We start from the raw sequence: 24,726 nt of genomic DNA, 5'->3' as shown, positions 1-24,726 counted from the left end.
TTTTGTAAGTAATTTTGTGTTTACAGTGACAATGGGGCTTATTTACTAAAATCCACTTGGCACTACAAGTGCACTAGGAGAACCTAGGAGACAGCCAAAAAGAAAAGCAAGCAATAAATACATTTCAAGATTTTATCTGATCATTGTTTTTTTATTAATAAAAATCAGACATTGTCTGGCATTGCAATGGACCCCTACCCATAAAATAAGTAACATATTTCTCCCTAACTTCATGGGCGCTTTGGTGGGCCAAGCCAGTACGGCCAGTATCCAGGCCCGTCAGAGGATTGTCTGTAAGTCTGGCCTCAGGCCCAGCTGATGAAATATAATTTCTGGCATTTTTTCTTAAAAAATTGTGCAGGATGCAGCATGCTAGGACAATATGATTAACCACTTCAATACAGGGCAATTATACGCCCAGACCAATTTTCAGCTTTCAGTGCTGTCGCAGTTTGAATGACAATTGCGCTGTCATACAACACTGTACCCAAACTAAATTTTTATCATTTTGTTCCCACAAATGGAGCGTTCTTTTGGTGGTATTTGATCACCTCTGCGGTTTTTATTTTTTGCTAAACAAATAAAAAAAGACCGAAAATTTTGAAAAAAAGAAAAGTTTTGCTTTTGTTTCTGTTAAAAATTTTTGTAATTAAGTAAGTTTTCTCTTTCACTGATGGGCACTGATAAGGCAGCACTGTCAGGCACTGATAAGGTGGCACCAATGAGGTGGCACCAATGAGCGGGCACTGACGATGGGCACTGATATGCGGCACTGATGGGCACTGGTAGGCGGCACTGATGGGTGACACTGATGTGCAGCACTGATGGGCATTGATAGGCGGCACTGATGGGCACTGAAAGGCTGCAAAGATGGGTTCTTATGGGTGGCACTGATGGGCACTGATAGGCGGCACTGCTGGGCACTGATGGGCACTTATACGCGGCACTGATATGAGGCACTGATAGGCATGCCTGGTGGCACTGGCAGTGGTAGACATTGTGAGTGGGCACTGATTGGCAGCTTCCTGGGCATTGATTGGCAGCTGCCTGGGCACAGATTAGTATTTCCCTGGGGGTCTAAGGGGCATACCTGGTGGTCCAGTGAGGTTGGCCATCCTGGTGGTCCTGGGCAGCTTCCCTGGTGGTCCTGGGCGGCTTCCCTGGTGGTCCTGGGTGGGATCCAAGGGGGGCTGTGCTGATAAACAATCAGCACAGACCCCCCCTGTCAGGAGAGCAGCCGATCGGCTCTCCTCTACTCGCGTCTGTCAGACGCGAGTGAGGAAAAGATGATCACCGGTTCTTCCTATTTAGAGCGTGATTGGCCGTAATTGGACACGGCTGATCATGTGGTAAAGAGTCTCCGTCAGAGACTCTTTACCTAGATCGGTGTTGCGGGGTGTCAGACTGACACCCGCAACAACGATCGCTGTGATGTGCGCCCCCAGGGGCATGCAGCAGCTCAATATCCTGAGGACATCATATGACGCCCAGTCAGGATATTGAAACCACTTTGCCGCTGTCATTCTGCTATATGGCGGGCGGCAAGTGGTTAAGTTTGTATTACGCCAGATGGATTGCTGTCAGAAACAGGCAGAACCAGCTGGCCATTATCCTGAAGGCATTCTCCACAACTCCTCTTGCTCTGGCCAGCCGGTAGTTAAAATCCCTCCTCTCCGGAGTAAGGGTCCTTTGGGGGAATGGCCTCATCAGGTGCTCGCCCAGACCGAAGGCTTCATCTGCAATGAAGACAAAGGGGAGTCCTTCCACGTTATCAGCATCAGGTGGCAATCCCAGGCCACCACTCTGGAGACGCTGGTAGAACTCCATCTGCGCAAAGACTCCTCCATCCGACATTCGGCCATTCTTCCCCATGTCCACATACAGAAATTCATATTGTGCCGACACCACCGACATTAACACAATACTATGAAACCCCTTATAATTAAAATAGTATGACCTCGAATGGGGTGATGGCACAATGTGGACGTGCTTCCCATCTATCACCCCTCAAAAGTTGGGAAAGTCCCAATGGGTGGCAAAATGGGATGCCACAGTCTGCCATTCCTGTGGCGTTGAAGGAAACTGGGGAGTGAAATAAGAAAAAAAAAATATAAGTACTTTTGCACATAACATTGCAAGCAGATTACACAAAAAAACATTCTTGCCCAACATCAGTATAACATTTATTTTAATCATTATTTAAATAACAAAATATAAGGCCCACTTATTAGATTCATCACCCACTCTGATGGCCCATTGATAACATTTAAGGGGGGGGCTTATAAATTAATTTAAGGACACACATGCCATTTGGACACATTTTAAGGGGGGGGGTTATAAATGAATTTAAGGACACACATACCATTTGGACACATTTTAAGGGGGGGCTTATAAATTAATTTAAGGACTCACATAGAATTTGGACACATTTTAAGGGTGGGGGGCTTATAAATAATTTAAGGACATGCATACCATTTGGACACATTTTAAGGGGGGAGGGCTTATAAATAAATTTAAGGACACACATACCATTTGGACACATTTTAGGGGGGGGCTTATAAGTTAATTTAAGGACACATACCATTTGGACACATTTTAAGGGGGAGTTTAGGGTAAAGCACTACAATGGAGCTGACAAAATACATTGTTAAGTGACTAGACTAGGTGGATATGGGCCCAGCATAGCATGCTGGAGAGGTTAGTAAAGGCAAATATGCACGAAGAACAAAAAAGGAGCATGAAAAGATTACAGCATGCATAAGGACAAAGGGGACATTCACAGCATATTGCAATCATAGTAATAAGGGTTTGAGGAAAGAAATACAATACATTAGCAAACATTAAATACAATAAAATGTGATGTTAAAGGATAAATCTTAACTTAATATAGTCCTTCTGCAGGACCTGAATTATAGCATAACAGGTCTCTGGTCACTAGGGATGAGCCGAACACCCCCCTGTTCGGTTCGCACCAGAACATGCGAACAGGAAAAAAGTTCGTTCGAACATGCGAACACCGTTAAAGTCTATGGGACACGAACATGAATAATCAAAAGTGCTAATTTTAAAGGCTTATATGCAAGTTATTGTCATAAAAAGTGTTTGGGGACCTGGGTCCTGCCCCAGGGGACATGGATCAATGCAAAAAAAAGTTTTAAAAACGGCCGTTTTTTCAGGAGCAGTGATTTTAATAATGCTTAAAGTCAAACAATAAAAGTGTAATATCCCTTTAAATTTCGTACCTGGGGGGTGTCTATAGTATGCCTGTAAAGGGGCGCATGTTTCCTGTGTTTAGAACAGTCTGACAGCAAAATGACATTTTGAAGGAAAAAACTCATTTAAAACTACCCGCGGCTATTGCATTGCCGACAATACACATAGAAGTTCATTGATAAAAACGGCATGGGAATTCCCCAAAGGGGAACCCCGAACCAAAATTAAAAAAAAAATATGACGTGGGAGTCCTCCTAAATTCCATACCAGGCCCTTCAGGTCTGGTATGGATATTAAGGGGAACCCCGGCCAAAATTTAAAAAAAAAATGACGTGGGGTTCCCCCTAAATTCCATACCAGACCCTTCAGGTCTGGTATGGATTTTAAGGGGAACCCCGCGCCAAAAAAAAAAAAAAAACGGCGTGGGGTCCCCCCAAAAATCCATACCAGACCCTTATCCGAGCACGCAACCTGGCAGGCCGCAGGAAAAGAGGGGGGGACGAGAGTGCGGCCCCCCCCTCCCTCCTGAACCATACCAGGCCACATGCCCTCAACATTGGGAGGGTGCTTTGGGGTAGCCCCCCAAAACACCTTGTCCCCATGTTAATGAGGACAAGGGCCTCATCCCCACAACCCTGGCCGGTGGTTGTGGGGGTCTGCGGGCGGGGGGCTTATCGGAATCTGGAAGCCCCCTTTAACAAGGTGACCCCCAGATCCCGGCCCCCCCCTGTGTGAAATGGTAAGGGGGTACATAAGTACCCCTACCATTTCACGAAAAAAAGTGTCAAAAATGTTAAAAATGACAAGAGACAGTTTTTGACAATTCCTTTATTTAAATGCTTCTTCTTTCTTCTATCTTCCTTCATCTTCTGGTTCTTCTGGCTCTTCTGGTTCTTCCTCCGGCATTCTCGTCCAGCATCTCCTCCGCGGCGTCTTCTATCTTCTTCTCCTCGGGCCGCTCCGCACCCATGGCATAGGGGGGAGGCTCCCGCTCTTCTCTTCTTCTTTTCTCCTCTTCTGTTCTTCTTCATTTTCTTCTCCGGGCCGCTCCGCAATCCATGCTGGCATGGAGGGAGGCTCCCACTGTGTGACGGCGCTCCTCGTCTGACAGTTCTTAAATAACCGGGTGGGCGGGGCCACCCGGTGAACCCCGCCCCCCTCTGACGCACGGTGACTTGACGGGACTTCCCTGTGACGTCACGGGGAATGCCACAGGGAAGTCCCGTCAAGTCACCGTGCGTCAGAGGGGGGCGGGGTCACCGGGTGGCCCCGCCCCCCGTTATTTAAGAACTGTCAGACGAGGAGCGCCGTCACACAGCGGGAGCCTCCCTCCATGCCAGCATGGATTGCGGAGCGGCCCGGAGAAGAAAATGAAGAAGAACAGAAGAGAAGAAAAGAAGAAGAGAAGAGCGGGAGCCTCCCCCCTATGCCATGGGTGCGGAGCGGCCCGAGGAGAAGAAGATAGAAGACGCCGCGGAGGAGATGCTGGACGAGAACGCCGGAGGAAGAACCAGAAGATCCAGAAGAACCAGAAGAACCAGAAGATGAAGGAAGATAGAAGAAAGAAGAAGCATTTAAATAAAGGAATTGTCAAAAACTGTCTCTTGTCATTTTTAACATTTTTGACACTTTTTTCGTGAAATGGTAGGGGTACTTATGTACCCCCTTACCATTTCACACAGGGGGGGGGCCGGGATCTGGGGGTCACCTTGTTAAAGGGGGCTTCCAGATTCCGATAAGCCCCCCGCCCGCAGACCCCCACAACCACCGGCCAGGGTTGTGGGGATGAGGCCCTTGTCCTCATCAACATGGGGACAAGGTGTTTTGGGGGGCTACCCCAAAGCACCCTCCCAATGTTGAGGGCATGTGGCCTGGTACGGTTCAGGAGGGAGGGGGGGCCGCACTCTCATCCCCCCCTCTTTTCCTGCGGCCTGCCAGGTTGCGTGCTCGGATAAGGGTCTGGTATGGATTTTTGGGGGGACCCCACGCCGTTTTTTTTTTTTTTTTGGCGCGGGGTTCCCCTTAAAATCCATACCAGACCTGAAGGGTCTGGTATGGAATTTAGGGGGAACCCCACGTCATTTTTTTTTTTAAATTTTGGCCGGGGTTCCCCTTAATATCCATACCAGACCTGAAGGGCCTGGTATGGAATTTAGGGGGACTCCCACGTCATTTTTTTTTTTTAATTTTGGTTCGGGGTTCCCCTTTGGGGAATTCCCATGCCGTTTTTATCAATGAACTTCTATGTGTATTGTCGGCAATGCAATAGCCGAGGGTAGTTTTAAATGAGTTTTTTCCTTCAAAATGTCATTTTGCTGTCAGACTGTTCTAAACACAGGAAACATGCGCCCCTTTACAGACACACTATAGACACCCCCCAGGTACGAAATTTAAAGGGATATTACACTTTTATTGATTGACTTTAAGCATTATTAAAATCACTGCTCCTGAAAAAACGGCCGTTTTTAAAACTTTTTTTTGCATTGATCCATGTCCCCTGGGGCAGGACCCAGGTCCCCAAACACTTTTTATGACAATAACTTGCATATTAGCCTTTAAAATTAGCACTTTTGATTTCTCCCATAGACTTTTAAAGGGTGTTCCGCGGCATTCGAATTTGCCACGAACACCCCAAATTGTTCGCTGTTCGGTGAACTTGCGAACAGCCAATGTTCGAGTCGAACATGAGTTCGACTCGAACTCGAAGCTCATCCCTACTGGTCACTATCTGATCACTATCCATACCACTGACATTATCCGGCCTCATAGTAGACTTATGCCCCGTACACACGGTCGGACATTGATCGGACATTTTAGGTGGTGATTTCAACGTTCCCCTTAATCCCCTTCAAGATACTTCTACGGGTACCTCTTCTATACAATACAAAGCATTACGCTCTATTTAAATTCAACTTCAGAACTTATCACTACATGATACCTGGCGTACACTTTACCCCACAATGAAAGATTATACATTCTATTCTGCCCCACATAAACGTTATTCCAGACTTGATTACCTTTTTATTTCACAAAGAGACCTGACTTTTCTCAATTACGCTACCATAGAGCCCATGTTTTTATCGGATCATCATCCTATCTCTATTTCCCTTACATTTCCTGATGTCACACCACGCTCCTCAAAATGGCGCTTAGATCCTTCCCTTCTTACAGATAACGATATAGTACCCGAAATTAACCAGCGATTAAGCCAATACTTCATTAAAAATGCTTCACCAGACATATCACCAATGACATGCTGGGAAGCGCACAATGCACAATTAGAGGATACTTAATCGCTATCTCCTTAAAACGTAAAAGAGAAAGACAGTCCTACATTACTAAATTGACAACTCATATCCAAACTTTGGAAAGGGTACATAAATCAACACAAGCAATATCATCCTTACATGAACTTGTTCAAGCTAGGAAAGAACTACTAGAAGAACTAGACAAAATCTAAACGGAATTATGTTTTATCTCAAAAACTTTTTTATGAGTATGGGAATAAAGCAGGGAAATTATTAGCCAATGCTCTTCGTTCAAAGAAAGCACGTACAATTATCCATTCTATAAACGACTCAACAGGACGCAAATTGGTTACTAATGATGATATTTCTAACAGATTTGTGGCCTATTACACCCATCTTTATAATTTAGCACCTTCCGATACTCAATCTGGGAAAAAGGCCCGCATTCAACTGATCAATGAATTCTTATCAAAACACACCCCTAAATGACTTTCTGATCAGGAAGCAAATGAACTAGCTCATCCTATATCTCCTGAAGAGGTTGATATTGCTCTAAAACAATTGAAACCCGGTAAAAGTCCTGGTCCTGATGGCTTAACATCTGGCTATTATAAATCCTTTCAGGAAATACTTCGCCCACATTTTCTAATGGCTTTTAACTCCTTATCAGCAGATAACCCTCCGCCCCAAGATTTCCTTACAGCTCATATAACGGTTATTCCGAAACCCAACAAAAATTCTTCCTTGGTAACTAATTTTCAACCAATCTCTTTACTAAATGTGGACCTTAAAACTTATGCCAAAATTTTAGCTAATCGTCTTTTACCAAAATTAATTTCAAAGGATCAGGTGGGTTTCATACCTGGTAGGGAAGCGAAAGACAATACCACTAAGGCTATTAATCTACATAGATGGTTGACATCCACCCACCAGTGGGTTTGTTTCTATCCCTAGATGTGGAGAAGGCGTTCAATAGAGTGGCCTGGGACTATGTGTTTGAATGTCTTAAAATGATCGGCTTGCCAGACCATATGTTACATTTCACCCTGGCTTTATACTCTTCCCCAACGGCAAGGGTCAGAATTAATGGCCACCTATCGAACGCCTTCCCGATCTCAAATGGTACTCGTTAGGGATGCCCCCTATCTCCTTTAAATTTTGTTCTCACCCTTAAACCCTTACTTCAATGTCTAAGATCTAACCCTGGCATCAAGGGTATCACCATTAATCAACACAATTACAAACTTGTGGACTTTGCCGATGACATTCTATTATTTCTCTCAGAACCTCACATTACTATTCCAAATATACTCAAAGATTTTGATATGTTCAGGAATTTACCCAATCTTCAAATGAATTTTAACAAATCAGAGGCACTGAATGTTTCTCTAGAACCTGATTAAATTTCTCGCTGCCAGTCTAATTTCCCTTTCAAATGGCGTAAAGAATCAATCACTTATCTAGGTATCCAATTACCCATTTATTTATCTAAACTCTATTCAATAAACTACATCCCCATTCTTCATAACATCCAAAAAGATTTGAAGTCATGGTCTACAGGTATCTTCTCCTGGTTTGGTAGTGCATCTATAACCAAAATGAATATCCTCCCAAGAATTCTATATATCCTAAAAAAAGTTCCCATCAAAATACCTTGTAACGACACCCCGAGTACGAAAGGGGTTAAAGTAGTTTAGGACATTCCATACCCAAACACAAATGCAGCTACTGGACACTTCAATCAGCCGAACAAGAAACCCATACGAATAATTCTCCCCCCAAATACGAGACAAGATGCTCTGTCTTGAGGGTCAAGCAGGAATCAACTCATTTATTTTCACACATGGACACAACAGATAAAATAACTCAGAGACTCTTTCCCCCCACCCTTGGAAAAGAGGGCGGGTTAAACCGTCCAATGACAATGGACACACAGGTCAGGTGTGTCCAACGTCTCATCAGCACACAGTCTTATCAGCAAGGAGAGCTGCTGGAGGAATCCCCCCTCCCTCCATAGAAATACACATCCTGTGATCCAAGGCAGACAAACACAATAGAACAGTGGAATACAGCCCCACCCCAAACTAGCACAGCAAACAGTACACAACAGCATGAGACAACACACAATATATACACAACATTGTGAAGCAGTCACTATTTATAATATGGCACATACGGGGTTCCCAGAGTTTTGTGTTTTGGGGGACATGGATTTGAATCCAAAGTAACATTAGTTCAGGGTCCCCAGGCATACACCTCACAAAGAGTATTGTTCCCGTAAAATCCAGGGCCCATAGTCAAAAGGCAAGAGGCTTGCATTCAGTCCTCTCCAAAAACCTTTGTCCCGTCTAGGTCTGTCACATACCTCAAGCCTTTTTTACTTCGATTTGTACAGCTTGCTCTACATTTATGTGGGGCAAGGCGAAACCTAGATTGAGCCATGAAAGACTGACCATACCCAAAATCAAAGGGGGTATAGGTCTTCCAGATATCACCAAATATTACTGGGCTTGCCAGTTGGCAAGAATTATTGATTGGAATGTTCATTTCTCTACCAAAGACTGGGTAAGCATTGAACATTCCTTTTCTCCCATACCTCTACACCAACTACCTTGGATTACTCCTACTCACATTCCGCAAAATTGTAAACAACATCCTCTAATTGGTAATACTTTACAAATATTCCGTAAGTCCTGTCAAAAATTTCAAATTTCCTCTACCCCAGGACACCTATTCATAACAACCCAGATTTCCCACCAGGCCTTTCGGAAACATTCCTAGCAAAATCTTGGCCTCATACCAATATGAGAGCTGCCCAATTTTTTCGAAACAATTGCTTTATGAATTTGACTGATTTATCTTCCCTGAACTCAGACCACCCCTTTCCATTTTGGTCTTACTTCCAAATTAGGCATTTCTTGAATAATCCTCTGACTCGAGAAGCTCATGCTAGACAATATACTTCTTTTGAATTGATATGTACAAGAACAGAACCACAGAGATATATTATTTCTGAACTTTACTCCTTTCTCTTCTCATGCCACAGTCCTTAATCCAATATTGCGAGTCAGTGTTGGGAAAGAGATCTTTCTATTGACCTAACGGAGGAGGATTGGAGTAGAGTTTACTCTCACATTTATAAAGGTTCTATTAATGTGTCCGAGATGCAGACGGTTCTTTACTACAAAAAATGTGGTCTTGCCCTCGTATTCAACCCTTCTGGAAGGAAATGAATCGTTTAACTACTCGCATCTCCGCAGTTCCAATAGACTTCAGCCCAGCACAAATGCTTTTACACCATTCTCTCATCCCAAAATACCAGTACCATAAGTCATTAGCTTTGCATTTAATCAATGCAGCTAAAATGTATATTCCAGCTCTTTGGAAAAATGTTACTCCCCCCACTATTGGAGATTGGTTTAGTCGCATAAATAGAGTGGCAGATATGGAAGAATTGATTCATCAAGCCAGGGATATGTCTCATATATTCCAGAAAACATGGGCGTGTTGGCGCCTCTTCCAAATATCGTTAATTGGTGTTTTAGTTGCTCTTCCAAATATCATCTGAATTCAAACAATTAATCTCCAGGTAATCCTTAAACTTACTTTTAGATCAGGTAGATGGAGGAAGAAGAAGTAATTCCCTCTCCTCATTTTTCTCTCATTACCCTTACTTATCCTTCACTAAAATATAGTTATATTCATAAAAAGGTTATTATTGCAGGACACCCTTAAATGCTTCCATCATCCCCTCTCTATCCCACCTTAGATATAGTTATTTCTTCTTAAGCTTTGATCTCCCCCCATTATACCCTTTACTTATAATTTCTGTTCTCTTGATATCTCCTTAATCATAGAACAAATTTTCCCAATTTGCAGTTGAGACACATACAATCTTTCAGGTTAATAAGGATTCGCTAGAGGTCCGGAGACCGCAATCCTTCGAGTTCTCTACAATATTTACCATATGTGTCCCTTCATTGTTAAGATTACTTCTAAGCCGACCTATTCTAAGCTTTCATATCATTTATTTATAGTTATTTGGTTTGTTCTATTACACACATAATTACTTTATTTAATTTACCAGATTTAAGGTATGTAATATAATTTACTTGTGTACGATTTTAGATTAGCTCATTTAGATTGCGTGAATTGTTATATAAAAGGTATAGGTGAAATTACTAATTTTGCTTTCACCTTTATTATCTTAACGTTATTATCCATAATCTTATTTCTTATAAGCTTTTAATAAGCATACTTTGACTGTTTACACTTATCTTTTGAAAAATTGTATATTCATTGTATTATTATATGACCTTGTAATACTGTATACTTTCTGTTCAATATACAATAAAACTCTATTGAAACAAAAAATTTCTAAAATATTAATTTCCTCAATCAAAAAAATTTGCAGCTGAGTGAACGTATATCTTCCTTCCATACATAGTTGGCTGTGTGACTCTCAATTTTAAAAATAAAATTATAAAAATAATAAATAAAATGAATTACTCGTTTTAAACAGTCAGTAACGTTTGCATCATAATATTTGTTTTGCCATGCGGTGTCCCCGTGAATGGCCTGCACTGACGATCGCGTGATCAGTCTGTTCAAGTTCTAAAATTTCCAGACATGTATGGATTGGCAATAAAGCAACACTACCATCAGCGCCTCCATATGTTTTATGGACTAACCAAAAATGGCCACGGTCACATGACCACCAATCAGAGTACACCTCATGCTATTTAAACCGGATGGTGTAGCAAGATGGCATCGCTCCAGATGACATCCCAGTGATGAAACGCATAGGGAAGAGCTACCAGCGTCTTTGCATCACTTCTGGTTTCGAGCCGTGGAACGCAAACCGTCCCCGCTTCCTTTATTCAAAGTTCTGTATTACTGCACTATATGTGAGTACGTTTTCATTTTCTATACATAAATTCCACTTTTTAAATGATAATACAATATGCAGGTGTCTCTTTTCTGCATGTGGGAGCTACGAAGGGAAAGCTAAAGGAGACCCTCATATCTTATATCTCACACCGCAAACACGGAAACAATCAGCTGACAAAGGAAAAAGCCGTTTGCTACACAGTGGCAGATACTGTAAAAGCACAAAACCCCTACGTGGGGTGAATTATTCCGGTGAGTGCCTATAGGGTATCCATAAGAAGCACAGAGCACAGTTTATGAAGAGTACTTGTCACTTTATTTTTATTTCTATTTTTTTTTATATTTTTCCCAAAAATTCTTCTGTTATTGCATCAATACGGCATATGGACTATTTTTGCACATAGCATATATTGTCTTAATTTTTCAATTGATATATGAGAGTATCACCTTAGATACGTATGTAAAGGGCACCAGTCACTTTATGTTTTCATATGTATTTAAACACATGCACTGTGGTTTACATATTCATGGTATTATCTTTTGTATTTTGATCATATGAGCCACATTGAGGTCATATATAAGAGCATATCAGATTGTTGCACCAGGACACAGGTCATTTGCATATCTGGTTCACACTTTATATATTTTTGCCTTTGTTTACACCTGAGATATATTTTATTTGTTATTTCATTTGGGATTTCTTGCAAGCTTTATAGGGGTATGTGACACTACACCCCAGAACAACGCCACTTCTACCCTCCCTCCTTCACATACTCTCACACTCAGCTCATTGCTCCTAAAATCTTAACTCAACCCCTCATCTTGACCAGCAATGTCAACATAATGCTGAGCCAAATTCTTAACTTTAACTTGACCTCAATACCAAAGCTCAGTGTAATCACCAAATTACCATCAAACTTTACTTTAACCCCTATGCCAAACACCAAACCACAACAGAACCCCTAAGCCTCAACCTATGCATTGCTCCCCAAACTAACCTCAGGATAAATCCTAATCTTTCCCTTTAACCTAACCATACTCCCTACACCTAAACTGTAATGAAAGTGTAACAGCTAAAATTAACCTCTAACTGCAACCTAACCCCAATACCGAATCCCAAACTACTTAATAATTCCCGTACCCCAAACTTTAACATAATGTTAACTTTTCACCTTAACCAACCCTCTTACACTAAGCTTTAACTACAATAAAGCCACAAAACCTCAACCAACTCTTACCTAATCAACCAATCCTTAACCTAATCTTCAAATAATCCCTAATCCTAACTCTTAACCTACACAAACTCCATCAACCTAAGCTTTAACCACAACATAAATACTTGATCTAATCCCTAAACCAATGCCCAAATAGCATTTCATATTCCTGATATGTGCCTTCTGCACCATGTACGTGTATGAAAAAGTATCCTGTTCTCTTTGTATTGCTTCCTTTGTGTGAAATCCCTTGTGTTCCTGCCAGTCCCTCTGCTTTCCTATTAAAAACTGACCACACTAAGCAGAAGAACACACCAGAGTCAGTTATCCAGCTGTACTGGGAACTCCGCCTGCTCTCCTCCAATGATCAGACTTGTCCTGACATGCCTCCCCCACACAGCCATTCACTGGGAATCTCAGTATGCTGTTGCTTCTCCTTCCCCAAGCTCTTATGCAGCTAAGAACAGAGGAAGCAGAGGGAATGTAATCACTTATAAAAAGGGGGAAAAAGGGTATTTATCATTTATTTTTATTTTTTTATATCTATACACAAATGATTTAACTTTTGTTTTAATTTTAAACTGAATGGGCTGTTTTACAAGGTGATCGTTTACAATTACTTTAACCTAACTCTATTGATAACCCTTAACTTCACCCAAATTCTATACACTTAAGACTTAAAGGGGTTGTAAAGGTAGAATGTCTTTTCATCTTAATGCATTCTATGCATTATGATAAAAAGTCTTCAGTGTGCAGCAGCCCCCCTAATACTTACCTGAGCCCCATCTAGATCCAGCAATGTTGCACGAGAGACTGTCCCTCCTCATTGGCTGAGACAGCAGCACAGCACCATTGGCTCGTGCTTCTGTTAATCAATGTCAGTAAGCCAATGAAGAGAGAGAGGGGGTGGGGTCCCTGCTCCGTGCCTGAATAGACACACGGAGCTGCGGCTCAGCTCGGGTGCCGCCATAGTAAGCCGCTTGCTGTGGGGACACTCAACAGGAGGGAGGGGCCAGGAGTGCCTAAGAGGGACCCGAGAAAATGAGGATCTGGGCTGCCCTGTGCAAAACCACTGCACAGAGGAGGTATGTATAACATGTATATTATTTTGAAACAAAAAAAAACAAGATTTTAGTATAATTATACCAAAATCACTAAGGCCAGCCATACACAGTTCGAATCTCGGCCAGTTCAGCAGGAACCGGCCGAGATTCAAACCAATAATGGGCAGACTGAATGTACCAAGTTGATCGATCGATCAACTTGGGTACAACCAGCATACTGGATTTGCTTCCGATTATCGCAAGCAGCTGCTATAGCCACTTGCAATAATCACTTTCTTCTCTCTTCCAGGACGGCTTCCCCCGCCTTCCGCCGCCCCCCCACCCCTACCGGGAGAAGACAACGACTTCCCTGTCAGCACTGACTGTGTTAATGGGGGAATCATGTGAATTTTGTTTCCTGCAACCCGTGGTTGCAGGAAAGAAATGTCCACTGTGTATGGTCGGCCTAAATCTTACACTCAATTTCACCCAAATCCCTACACCTAACTCTGAACCTCAACCTAACACCTCATTTACCCTTAACATTAAAGCTCAATGAAAGTCACATACATAGATAGGAAACCAAATCAACCAACAACCTTAATTTTGTATAATTTTACCCCCACTTTCCTATCACAACAGCTGTACCAGGAGTCCAAATATGACTGTGCAGTTCAATAGGCACCAGAGTAAGACCCAGCGCACTTAATAATTGTGTTTTCTTTTCTTTGCTTGGTGTACTTTTTTTTTCACTTACCATATATTGATAGTCTTCCTTTAAACACAAATCACATTTTCTTGCTTGAATATTATATGTACAGTCTTAAAGACTGATTTTTTTTATCTCTTGTTTTTAAATCAAAATCTGTGATTTGATCTCTAAGTCCTAAGTCCTCCTCATAGAAATAATTTGTTTATTCAAACATTCATTTTTCATGTCTGTATTGTGTTAGTACAGTATTATAGCCTCGCCTATTACCACAACATTGAAATACAATGCTCCAGAACCCATCCATCTACTTTACATTAAACTTATCGAACATGGCCATAACTTCAACTTGGGTAGTTTTTTCAGTTAAAGACAGACAAGGTCTGCTTAAATGGCTTTCCATAATCCCATCTAAGATCTACAGAAGAATGACAAAATGACATAGATTAATGTTCCTCTATCCCAACTCAAGGCCAAGGAAAAAAAACTTGAATGCTGGTCATACACCAGTAGAACTTTGTTGAATAATATATGTAATTTCTGAACATTTTTTCTTGTCATCACTGGGAAGGCAAATAGACTGTGTGTGTTGCAATTGTAGTTGCTCCAGAGTTTAGTAAATGAGGGGAAAGCTCTGCTGACTTCCATCATCCAATCATGTGCAAGCAAAACAGCAGTTTGTTTTTATTTTTCTTGCATATGATTGGGTTATCTTTGTAAAGTCAAATTTCACCTTATTTACTAACCCCTGGAGCCACTGTACTTGCAAAATGCACAGTCTATTAAAGAAGAAAAACCTCAAAATGGGATTTTTAACGCAATTTGACAATAAAATAAGTAGAAAAAATAATAAAAAGATGATTTTATTATTACACAAAAATTCATAAAATTCTTATGGAAAGAACCACAAGAGAAACATATATACATATATTTTGAATAATATTATACACTGGTTGACAGAAGTGGCAGAATCCTACTACAATCATGAAACCATCCAAACAGATGACTGTAACCATCTCTGAAAATGTAAAATACAATATTGTATTTTACATTTTCAAGGTGGTTACAGTCCCTGATGAAGATTATATTGTATGCACTTTTCGGAATGCGTTGGACTTTTCCACTACTTACCATCTTTTGTCATCTGTTTGGATGGTTTCATGATTGTAGTAGGATTCTGCCACTTCTGTCAACCAGTGTATAATATTATTCAAAATATATGTATATATGTTTCTCTTGTAGTTCTTTCCATACGAATATTATGCATTTTTGTGTATTGATAAAATCATATATTTTTATTATTTTTTTCTACTTATTTTTTTGTCAAATTGCCTTAAAAATTCAATTTTGAGGCTTTTCTTCCTTAATTTATGAGGGATGATGGCAATTTACACGCCAAACCATGGGAGTCGATTAATTTTCTAAATGCACAGTCTATTTGCCTTTAGTAAATACTTCCCAGTGATGACAAGAAAGAATGTTCAGAAATGCACAGTCTATTTGCCCTTAGAAATTCCACCCGATTGAGTAAACCAAATTTGTTTAAAAAAATAAAAAGGAGAACCTTCGCTAAAAAGCAATTAGCAAGGAACTAAGGTGCAGCTGCAACAAAAAAACACCAATATCTGTGTAATAAATCAATATAAATAAAATAATAGTTCTTGCAATCACTAGATCATAAAAATTAAATACATATACTGCTTGCATAAAAAAAAATATATATAAGTGCATATATATTGTGCATAGTTAATGAATCACGTAACACAATCAAACAGTGCTTGAAAATAGATAAATAATGAAACATGTGTATAGACATATAGGAATCAAAATATCCTGAGTGATGAAAGCGAAAAAATAACTAAATAGAAAAGTCAAGTTCATCAAAAGAAGTTCAATACGGATGCATCCGTCCCTTTCAAGGGAGGATCACATATCCCGAGGTCTTTGAAAATCACCAATATAAGTGAAACAGAAGAAAAGTGGTGGAGGAATATCCAAACAGACAGTGACTCCAGGGGATATTACAGATAGACCCTTACCAGGAATGGTGGACCTCCCTGATAGAAAGGTCTCGTGAGCGTGCAGATACAGCCCTCTGCAGGGACAGCTGGATGGTGGCGTCCGGATCAGCCGATGCATGCAGCGTTCCAATAGGGGATGATTTCAATGTGTCAACCTGGAAGGGGGCACCAGCTGTCTCCATGTGTTCATCTCCAATTTCGTTTGAAAGCCCTTAACATTTTGTCCAGACCTGTTATTTGAACTCCAAATGTTATATTTATGGTTTAATTACAATATGTACAATTTTCCAGAATGAAAATAGTTCAAAGTTACTGTAGGTGAGGATAAATAGATTAAGGGATAGCTTTTTTTCCAAGGGCTATTAAAGTGATAAATGCGAATATTGATAAAAGTTAGTTAGCCAAGAAGTAACAGATTTTGTTCCAAGAATCGGAATGCCATAACTTTTTTATACTGATGTTATATATTATTAGAGTCTAAATATATATATATATATATATATATATATATATATATATATATATATATATATATATATATATATATATATATATATATAATACATATTTGTCTTTTTTTTTATAAGAAAGTGTGTATAAGCACTATTATTTTAAATGCGAGAGATGGCATTGCAATTTCGTTGAAATTTATTAAGACACTAAGGGCCTTTTTATGTCTTATGTCCTAAATTACATTTTTTTTTTTTAAAACTCCTTTGAATTTACTTGTCGCTATAGTCCGTTGACCGTTGATTTGACCCCTTGATCCATTATAAAAGTGAATGAACATTCCAAAAATGTTTCTAATGAAATTCTAGTGGTGTATGGTCAGATTTGAAATTGTGAGAAATTTGGGAATGTTAGCAATGTTTAGCAAATTGGCCTCAGTATGGAAAAAAAATAGTTATTAAGAGAATTTTTACTGAAAAAATTGTGTGAATAACCTAATTCCAGTCATGTAAAGCCAAATTCCTGATGACTTTAAAAGTTCCAATTATGTCTGGAAAGTAAACCAGGCTGGAACATTTTTCTATGTTTATCCGCTTCAATACCGGGCCAATTCTGACACTTTGCTCCTACCTGTAAAAATAATCATTTTTTTGCTAGAAAATTACATAGAACCCCCAAACATTATATATGTTTTTTTAGCAAAGACCCTAGAGAATACAATGGCGGTTGTTGTAACTTTTTATCTCACACAGTATTTGCGCAGGAATTTTTCGAACGCGTTTTTTTGGGGAAAAAACCTGTTTTGTGTTTAAAAAAAACCAAAACAGTAAAGTTAGCCCAATGTTTTTGCATTTTGTGAAAGATTACGCAGAGTAAATAGATACCTAACATTTCACGCTTCAAAATTGCGCACGCTAGTGGAATGGCGCCAATGTTCGGTACTTAAAAATCCCCATAGGGGACGCTTGAAATTTTTTTACTGGTTACATGTTTTGAGTTACAGAGGAGGTCTAGGGCCAGAATTATTGCTCTCGCTCCAACGTTCGTGGCAATACCTCACATGTATGGTTTGAACACCATTTTCATATGTGGGCGGGACTTACGTATGCGCTCGCTTCTGCGTGCGAGCACACGGGGACAGCGGCGCTTTAAAAAAATATTTTTTTTTTTTTTATTGTGAATTATATTTTATTTTTTTTATTTTGACACTTTTTTGAAAAAAAAAATTGATCACTTTTATTCCTATTACAAGGAATGTAAACATCCCTTGTAATAGCAATATGACATGTCAGGTGCTCTTAATAGTGAGATATGGGGTCAATAAGACCCCATATCTCACCACTAGGCTGGGAAGCCTGAAAAAAAAAAATAAAAATAAAACGATTGCCGCTTCCCAGCCGAAGCGGCGCCATTTTTTTGAATGGAGAGGCCGGGCGTGATGGCATAACATCGCGCCCGGCCTCCAACGATCATAGAGATTCCGGGGACCATCTGGTCTGCCGGAAATCTCTATGATCTACATCCGGTGCTGGCGGATCCACTCTCCGCCTCACCGATCGTAACGGTGAGTCGGAGCAAGCACCGGAGGGCGGCGGGAGGGGGGGGACTTCCCCTCTCGCCTCCCATAGGAACGATCAAGCAGCGGAACGGCCACTATGATTGTTCCTATGGTGTAGAGATTCGCCGGCTGAAACCGACAATATCTTAATGATGTCTGTAACTACAGGCATCATTCAGATATACCTGCTCAAAGCCCAGGACGTCATATGACGTCCGTGGTATTGAAGTGGTTATAGTCCTACAGATTGTCTCCTATGCCTGATATTGATGTATGCAACGTTGGTGTCTTAAGAAATAATCTCTTTATTCAGTTTTTCAGAATCGAGATAAGTCCTCTTTTATGTACATCCGATATTATGTATTCTGCTTTTTTTAAGCTTTGTACTTTAATATTTTGACAAAACTTTAATAAAGTAAAATTGAAATAAAGACTAATACAGTACAGTACATGTGGCCAACTTATTTAATTCATTTCAACCAGACTTTGGAAGTTCTAATACATCTTTGAAGGCAAACATTACTCTAATCCAGCGGCATTACACCGATTTATTGGTCATTCAAAGTTTTATGGCTGCCTGGTTCATAAGAAAATGTAACACCCTGAAAACAATGGTCATCAGGATTAGTGGAGATGATGAATCATCTCAGTGGAGACACTGACAGCAAGAAAAAGCTGTCATAGGTGTCACCACTTTTTAATCCTATCCAAATCATGATTAAAAACAAAGTTTGGTCTAAAGCAAACATTGCATGAAAATGTAGGGCCTGCATATTTTGAAACCCCCACCCCTGTATAAAAATGCATAATAAAAACTAAAAGTAAACCCTATTAGGAGAAAAAAAGTACTCACTTAGGAACCCAGCTCTTCTTTAATGTGATTAAATGTGAGCTTTAGTTTGGTCTTAACTTGTGCTCAGACTGAACCAGGAAAGAAGCTGTCATTCCTACACACTGCCACTCAATCAACTTTGACCAGGGCATTCCCCGTCCTTCAGCTGTACCTAAACAAAAAGGAAGGAATGCTCATGACATGGCCAATGAAATTGACCTAAGATTGTCATGTCACCATATAAAGTCGATGAGGTCATGAGCACCCTCGCCTCTATGTGTATGCGTAGCTCTGTGGCGGGGAATACTCTGGCCACAGTTGAGTGGGTGGCTTTTGACGGGAGTGACAAATTTTTTCTGGGTTCAGTCCAAACCCAAGTTCAGACTAAACCCAAGCTAATCCTTACCAGTGATGTTACTGTGCCTCATCACTGCCTGGGGGAAAGCAAGCTTCTTGAAATCCCACAATTATGTGCTACTGCACTATGCATGAACCATTTTTAGGAAATTTGGTACCCAGCTTCGAGAAAGTTGGTAGTGAGGTGCCGTGATGTTTTGATGTTCTCTTCTATTCTTTTCTTTATGTGGGTTAAATCTTATAAAGGTGAAATATAGGGGATGCTGAACTCTGAAGGTGCCAGTATGTTAGGCTGTCATGTTGGTCCAATGTCTATACTTTCTTAGTCAGTGACTTCATTCTATCATCATTTGCTAGATGCTTGTTCGGTGTCTATAACTGAGAATATGACAAAGCCACAGACAGTTGGACATCTAGTATTTTCAGAAGGAGCTCAGAAGGCTGTACTTTTTTCAGTACAGGTTTCCTTTACCAAAACTATGTAAGACATGAGACATCAATACACCATGGAAAGCATCACAGTCTCTCTAGATAGATACATTAAATAAATGTTTATTCTAGAATGAGGAAATTCGAATATAATACTCAACCATCAGACTGTTTATTTAAGGTTTTTTTCAGGGCAGGTCATGCAAACCAAAAAGAACATGAATTAGTAGTTTTTCACATGTCAAATGGAAGAACCATGAAACATGTCAAATGACCCCCTTACATTGGTGGTCAGTGGGAAGAATGCTCCTTAGGCTCGGTTCACATGGATATGGCTGTAAAGAAGAGAGGGTTGCAGATAAACAGGTACAAATAATGTATTTTGAATTTTTGTTTCATTTATGTGTATGACCTGAGGCCAGTAACTTCACTGGGTATATGTAGGGGTTTAAAACCAATTTAAGAAATCTGGCCATATCTACATTACTTACTCTGCTATGAGCATTTCAAAATACACAGATGTTGATTTCCTAAAGGAGTTAAGAATCTTCAATTATCTAACCATGTAAAAAGCAAATTGCTCTTTATTGTATTTATACTTACATGACTGGATATTCAAAGTAAATAAAGGTAAAAGTTATTGAGTGAAGATTCTCATCTCCTATAGTAAATTAGCCTCATGGTCTGTGGCTGTGTGGAGGACCTGATACACCATTCTTTTGATCCCTTTCAGACTAGCTAATTCAATATCATTGACTGAGATAAAACAAGATAAATGTTTTTTTTAGCAATATTTCTCTGACAATCACAAAGGACACAATTTTAGAGAAAAAAGTTTATTTGCTCAGAAATATTTTTGAAACAAGATACAAATGTGTGATGGACTGGAAGCCCTAACTAGCATTAAATGATTTTATTGGCAATGCAAAACATTGCAGAAATACAAGAATACCCAAATACCAATTGACAGAGATAAGTAGACAAAGAGAGCAGTCCATGGAATCACCTCGGCTCAGATCACACTATAGAGTACTCTGCTTGGTCTTGTGTTCTGGCCAAATCAGGCATTGAGTGAACATTGCATGATGTCATCAGTTGGGGTGATAAGCCACAGATAGCCGTTGTCATAAGTGACGTGTTTGAATGTGGTGCAGAAGTCTAATTGGGTCCAGGATGTTCCAGTTGGGGTTTTGGCACTGATTCCATCCCTAAAACAAAATTTTTTCTCAGTTATACAACATAAAAAGTAATATTAAAAATAGCGTTTCCTCTAAGGAAATTTTGAAGGATACCTGGCTATCATTGGCATTACTGGGATAAGCTTTCCAGAATGACAAATGAAGGATATATAAAAACTATGGTCACTGGATGTATCATTTAATGCCTATGCTGAGGGTTCAGAAAGCACCATCTTAGTTGAAAATGGAGCAAAAAGTTTCTAACATAATTGTACAGTTGCTGAATTATATGTATTTGTCTAACTGGCTCATCCTCAATATTCACAATTAATAGTTCATTACCAAATTGACAGTTTTTTTTCCACATCGCCTTAATGCTACTGCATGCATAGTTAAACAAAAATACCTTCTGTACACGTTGCCTGCTGAGTTGACACCGTACACGGAACCATCTGTGCCAACCTCTATCATCTTCAGAGCACCCTCAATTTGCTGCCATTGGGTTCCCTGACAGGCTGTTGGGCTGACATTGTAGCGGAAGTAAATATTGTCGGCGCTGTTGACTCCCCAGCAGCCCAGTGGCCCACAGCTGTAATATTTCAGTGCCCCCTCCAGTTGTGTCCAGGATAAAGCAGAAGATTCTGAAACTGTGCAACTCTGTCTCAAGCAGTAAATGTTGTCTTGTGAATTCACTCCACCCAAGAACTTATTACCACCAGCATCTACCTGCTTCAAAAGCCCTGTTGAAAAAACACAAAACACAACATTGACCCATTAAATTAAGTGTAACACAAGAGAGAATATCAAAACAATAGTTAAATGGGATTGGAACACTCCTATGTAGTAACATAGATCTCATTATTAATTAGACCATGGTGGCCAAGTGTCCTTCTTTTTACAGAACAGGCAACAACTATGCAAAATGTCCTGTGCCACCTCAAGGCCAATGACATGTCCCAACAGCCTGGGGAACACAAAGTTGCCTCAGCAGGGCAGTAATGTTTCCTTGTAGTAGGAAAATGTCCATCCAAACTTTCCAGGACTAAAAATGTAAGTGTGTGCTTCATGCGCTGCTATCTAAGACCTCCGTTCACACATATGATTATGAGAAATATGAGAAAAAAAACAAAAACATAAGCACTAACAACACCAAGCAAAAAAACAAAAACCCTTATAAGGTAATGCTATCAATGTGCACTCACACACTATAGACCAAGCCTTTTTCACCCAGGGTGCCCAGGCACCCTATGGTGCCTTGGCAAAATTCCTAAAAAATGCCCAGAAATTTCTGTACAAGCCAGCGTGTGGATCAAGCCTGCCTTTTAGTTGCACAAAGCCATTTAATTGTGCACTATTACGACCTTCTGGCCGCCGGCATCCTAACAGACAATGACATCATTAGTTGATAAGGAGGATGTCAGTTGTCCTCACAGCATCCTTGTTTAAATCTCTCCTGCCCCTCCCCTTCACCGCTGGAGTCACATTAGCTGATTGATAGAGAAATAAACGATGAACAATAGAAACATTGGCATACTAGTCAGTACCAGTGTGCAAAAGTGTATTTGAGTTGGATGAATAAAACACCTCTAATGTTGGGTGTCCTAAATGTGTGGATGTTGATGCGTTATGTAAAGCTATTAGAATAGCTTTGTACATTTTAGAATGAGGTGCCTTGAGACTGCTCTAGAATGTCAGTTTGTAAATGAGGTGGTAAAGTGGTAAATATAAATGTCTCTTACTATACACAGTGATATCTCAATATTGTGTGGATGATATAAATATGTATTATATATGTTCATATTTGGTGTGTAATATATCAAAGAGTATTTTATTTTTACCTGATACAGACACCCACTTATTGTCCTGGATCTTAAAGATGTTGTTGGCTCTGTTCACACCCCAAATCCCAGCAGGTCCAACAGAAACATGGATGAGCTTTCCAGCAATGTTCTTCCAGTTATTGTCTACCCATTGATAAATGTCATCATTACTGTTCACACCGAACACTCCACCAGAACCGGCATCAATCTGTCTCAGTTTTCCTGGGATTGATTTGCACTGAATATCTGAATTCAAGAAAAATCATATAATACATATACTGTACATGCATAGTAGAATATTTATACATATATATATATATATATATATAATATACAGTACAAAAATGTTTGCAAAAAAAAACTTTTTCAATATTTAAAAATATACAATTTTCAAATGCTTACATTTACCATAATTTGTTTTATGCCAAGGACTTAGTCATACTATTGTGCATGTCAGCATTATCAGCGGGGCAGCGCTCATCAATGCACGTTAGCACATTAAGAAGATGCACCGCAGTGTTACAGCGCAATGTAAAAAAAATAGCTATTTATATTATCCATAAATTACAGCTAGATCAGCCAACCAACACCAATTTTTTCTCCTCAGTGGTCACTGAGAAGTTGAATAAGGCTCCATTCACATCTAGGCGATTCGAATTGCGGGGGGCGGAATCATCGCGATCCTGTCCGCAATTCCAAAATGCAGCAAATCATGGGACACCTCTTACTTCTTAATGGCACCCCAGTTGCGCAGTGACTATGCTCCTGCTCCCTTTTGAGCAACAAGTGCCACGTGCTGCAATTTGCCGTGATTGCAGCGCGATTTATTGCACGTCAATCACAGCACAATTGGGGTGCCATTAAAAAGTAATGGCATTGCAAGCGCGTCCCACATTTTAACGCGGTTTGGAATCGCGGGCAGAATCACGGCTAAGGTGTGAATGGAGCGTAAGGCTCTGGGCTCGGATACCACTTAAAATCTGTCCACATCTGTGTGTGTCTGTAGTGTAAAGCATGTAGATGCCGGGATGGGCAAAAAAATGAATAACTGGCTAAAACTTTGGACGCTGCACAAAGAATAGTGAGACCTGAATACAAGCACAGGGACTTTATGAAAGGCAGTGTAGATATCTCACATTCTGAATGTGCAAGAGCCAAAAATGCCCATGGAGTTATTAAGTATCCAGCATTTGTGAAAAACTGAAACCTTTCTTTTGGAATGACTTGCCCTTTAAGAGAAACATGAACTAGAATAGACGCATTCGATTTGCAGGCTTATGTAATATCAGTGCAAAGTGCAATGATGTACAGTAACCCAAGGCAACCAATCAGAAATCACTTAAATTAGTTTTCCCATTCCAAAATGCTTAATACTGAATTCTGATTGGGTATAAAAGGATAAATGCAGACACCTTTATAGTGTCTAATCTCCCTATAAGGTGGAAATAGATGGGAAGGGAGAGAAGTCTTACCTTCAGAAGCAGAGATTCCAGTACACAGCAGGAGGAGGCTCACAGCAAACAACATCTTGGCAGGTGAGAATGCAGGTGGAGAGCTGGGAGAGTTTGTTCTATATATATAATGCCTGGACTCCACCTATCATGGGAAGCTGGTCTATCATTGGCTGACAGAAGGAATTTAATAAAACTAACATACAGTGAGTGTTTTTTTTATGGTGTAAATGTTTTTGTTAAACTAAATGTACAGTATCTCACAAAAGTGAGTACACCCCTCACATTTTTGCAAATATTTTATTATATCTTT

General features: G+C 40.2%; 1 protein-coding gene across 1 annotated transcript; it reads right to left on the bottom strand.

The window, feature by feature from the left end:
* Window positions 1-20,784: 20,784 nt before the first annotated feature.
* Window positions 20,785-24,496, bottom strand: LOC141110578 (fish-egg lectin-like). The gene is made up of 4 exons (XM_073601991.1): window positions 24,435-24,496; window positions 22,981-23,208; window positions 21,549-21,882; window positions 20,785-21,172 (listed from the first exon to the last, which is right to left on the bottom strand). Exons 1-4 carry the CDS (start codon window positions 24,487-24,489, stop codon window positions 21,025-21,027), a joined length of 765 nt encoding a protein of 254 aa, XP_073458092.1. The 5' UTR covers window positions 24,490-24,496; the 3' UTR covers window positions 20,785-21,024.
* Window positions 24,497-24,726: the final 230 nt, after the last annotated feature.

Source organism: Aquarana catesbeiana, linkage group LG10 (genome assembly GCF_042186555.1).
Source record: "Aquarana catesbeiana isolate 2022-GZ linkage group LG10, ASM4218655v1, whole genome shotgun sequence".
NCBI lineage: Eukaryota > Metazoa > Chordata > Amphibia > Anura > Ranidae > Aquarana > Aquarana catesbeiana.
Note: the sequence above shows the minus strand (reverse complement) of the source record. Positions and strands in the feature narration are given on the sequence as shown.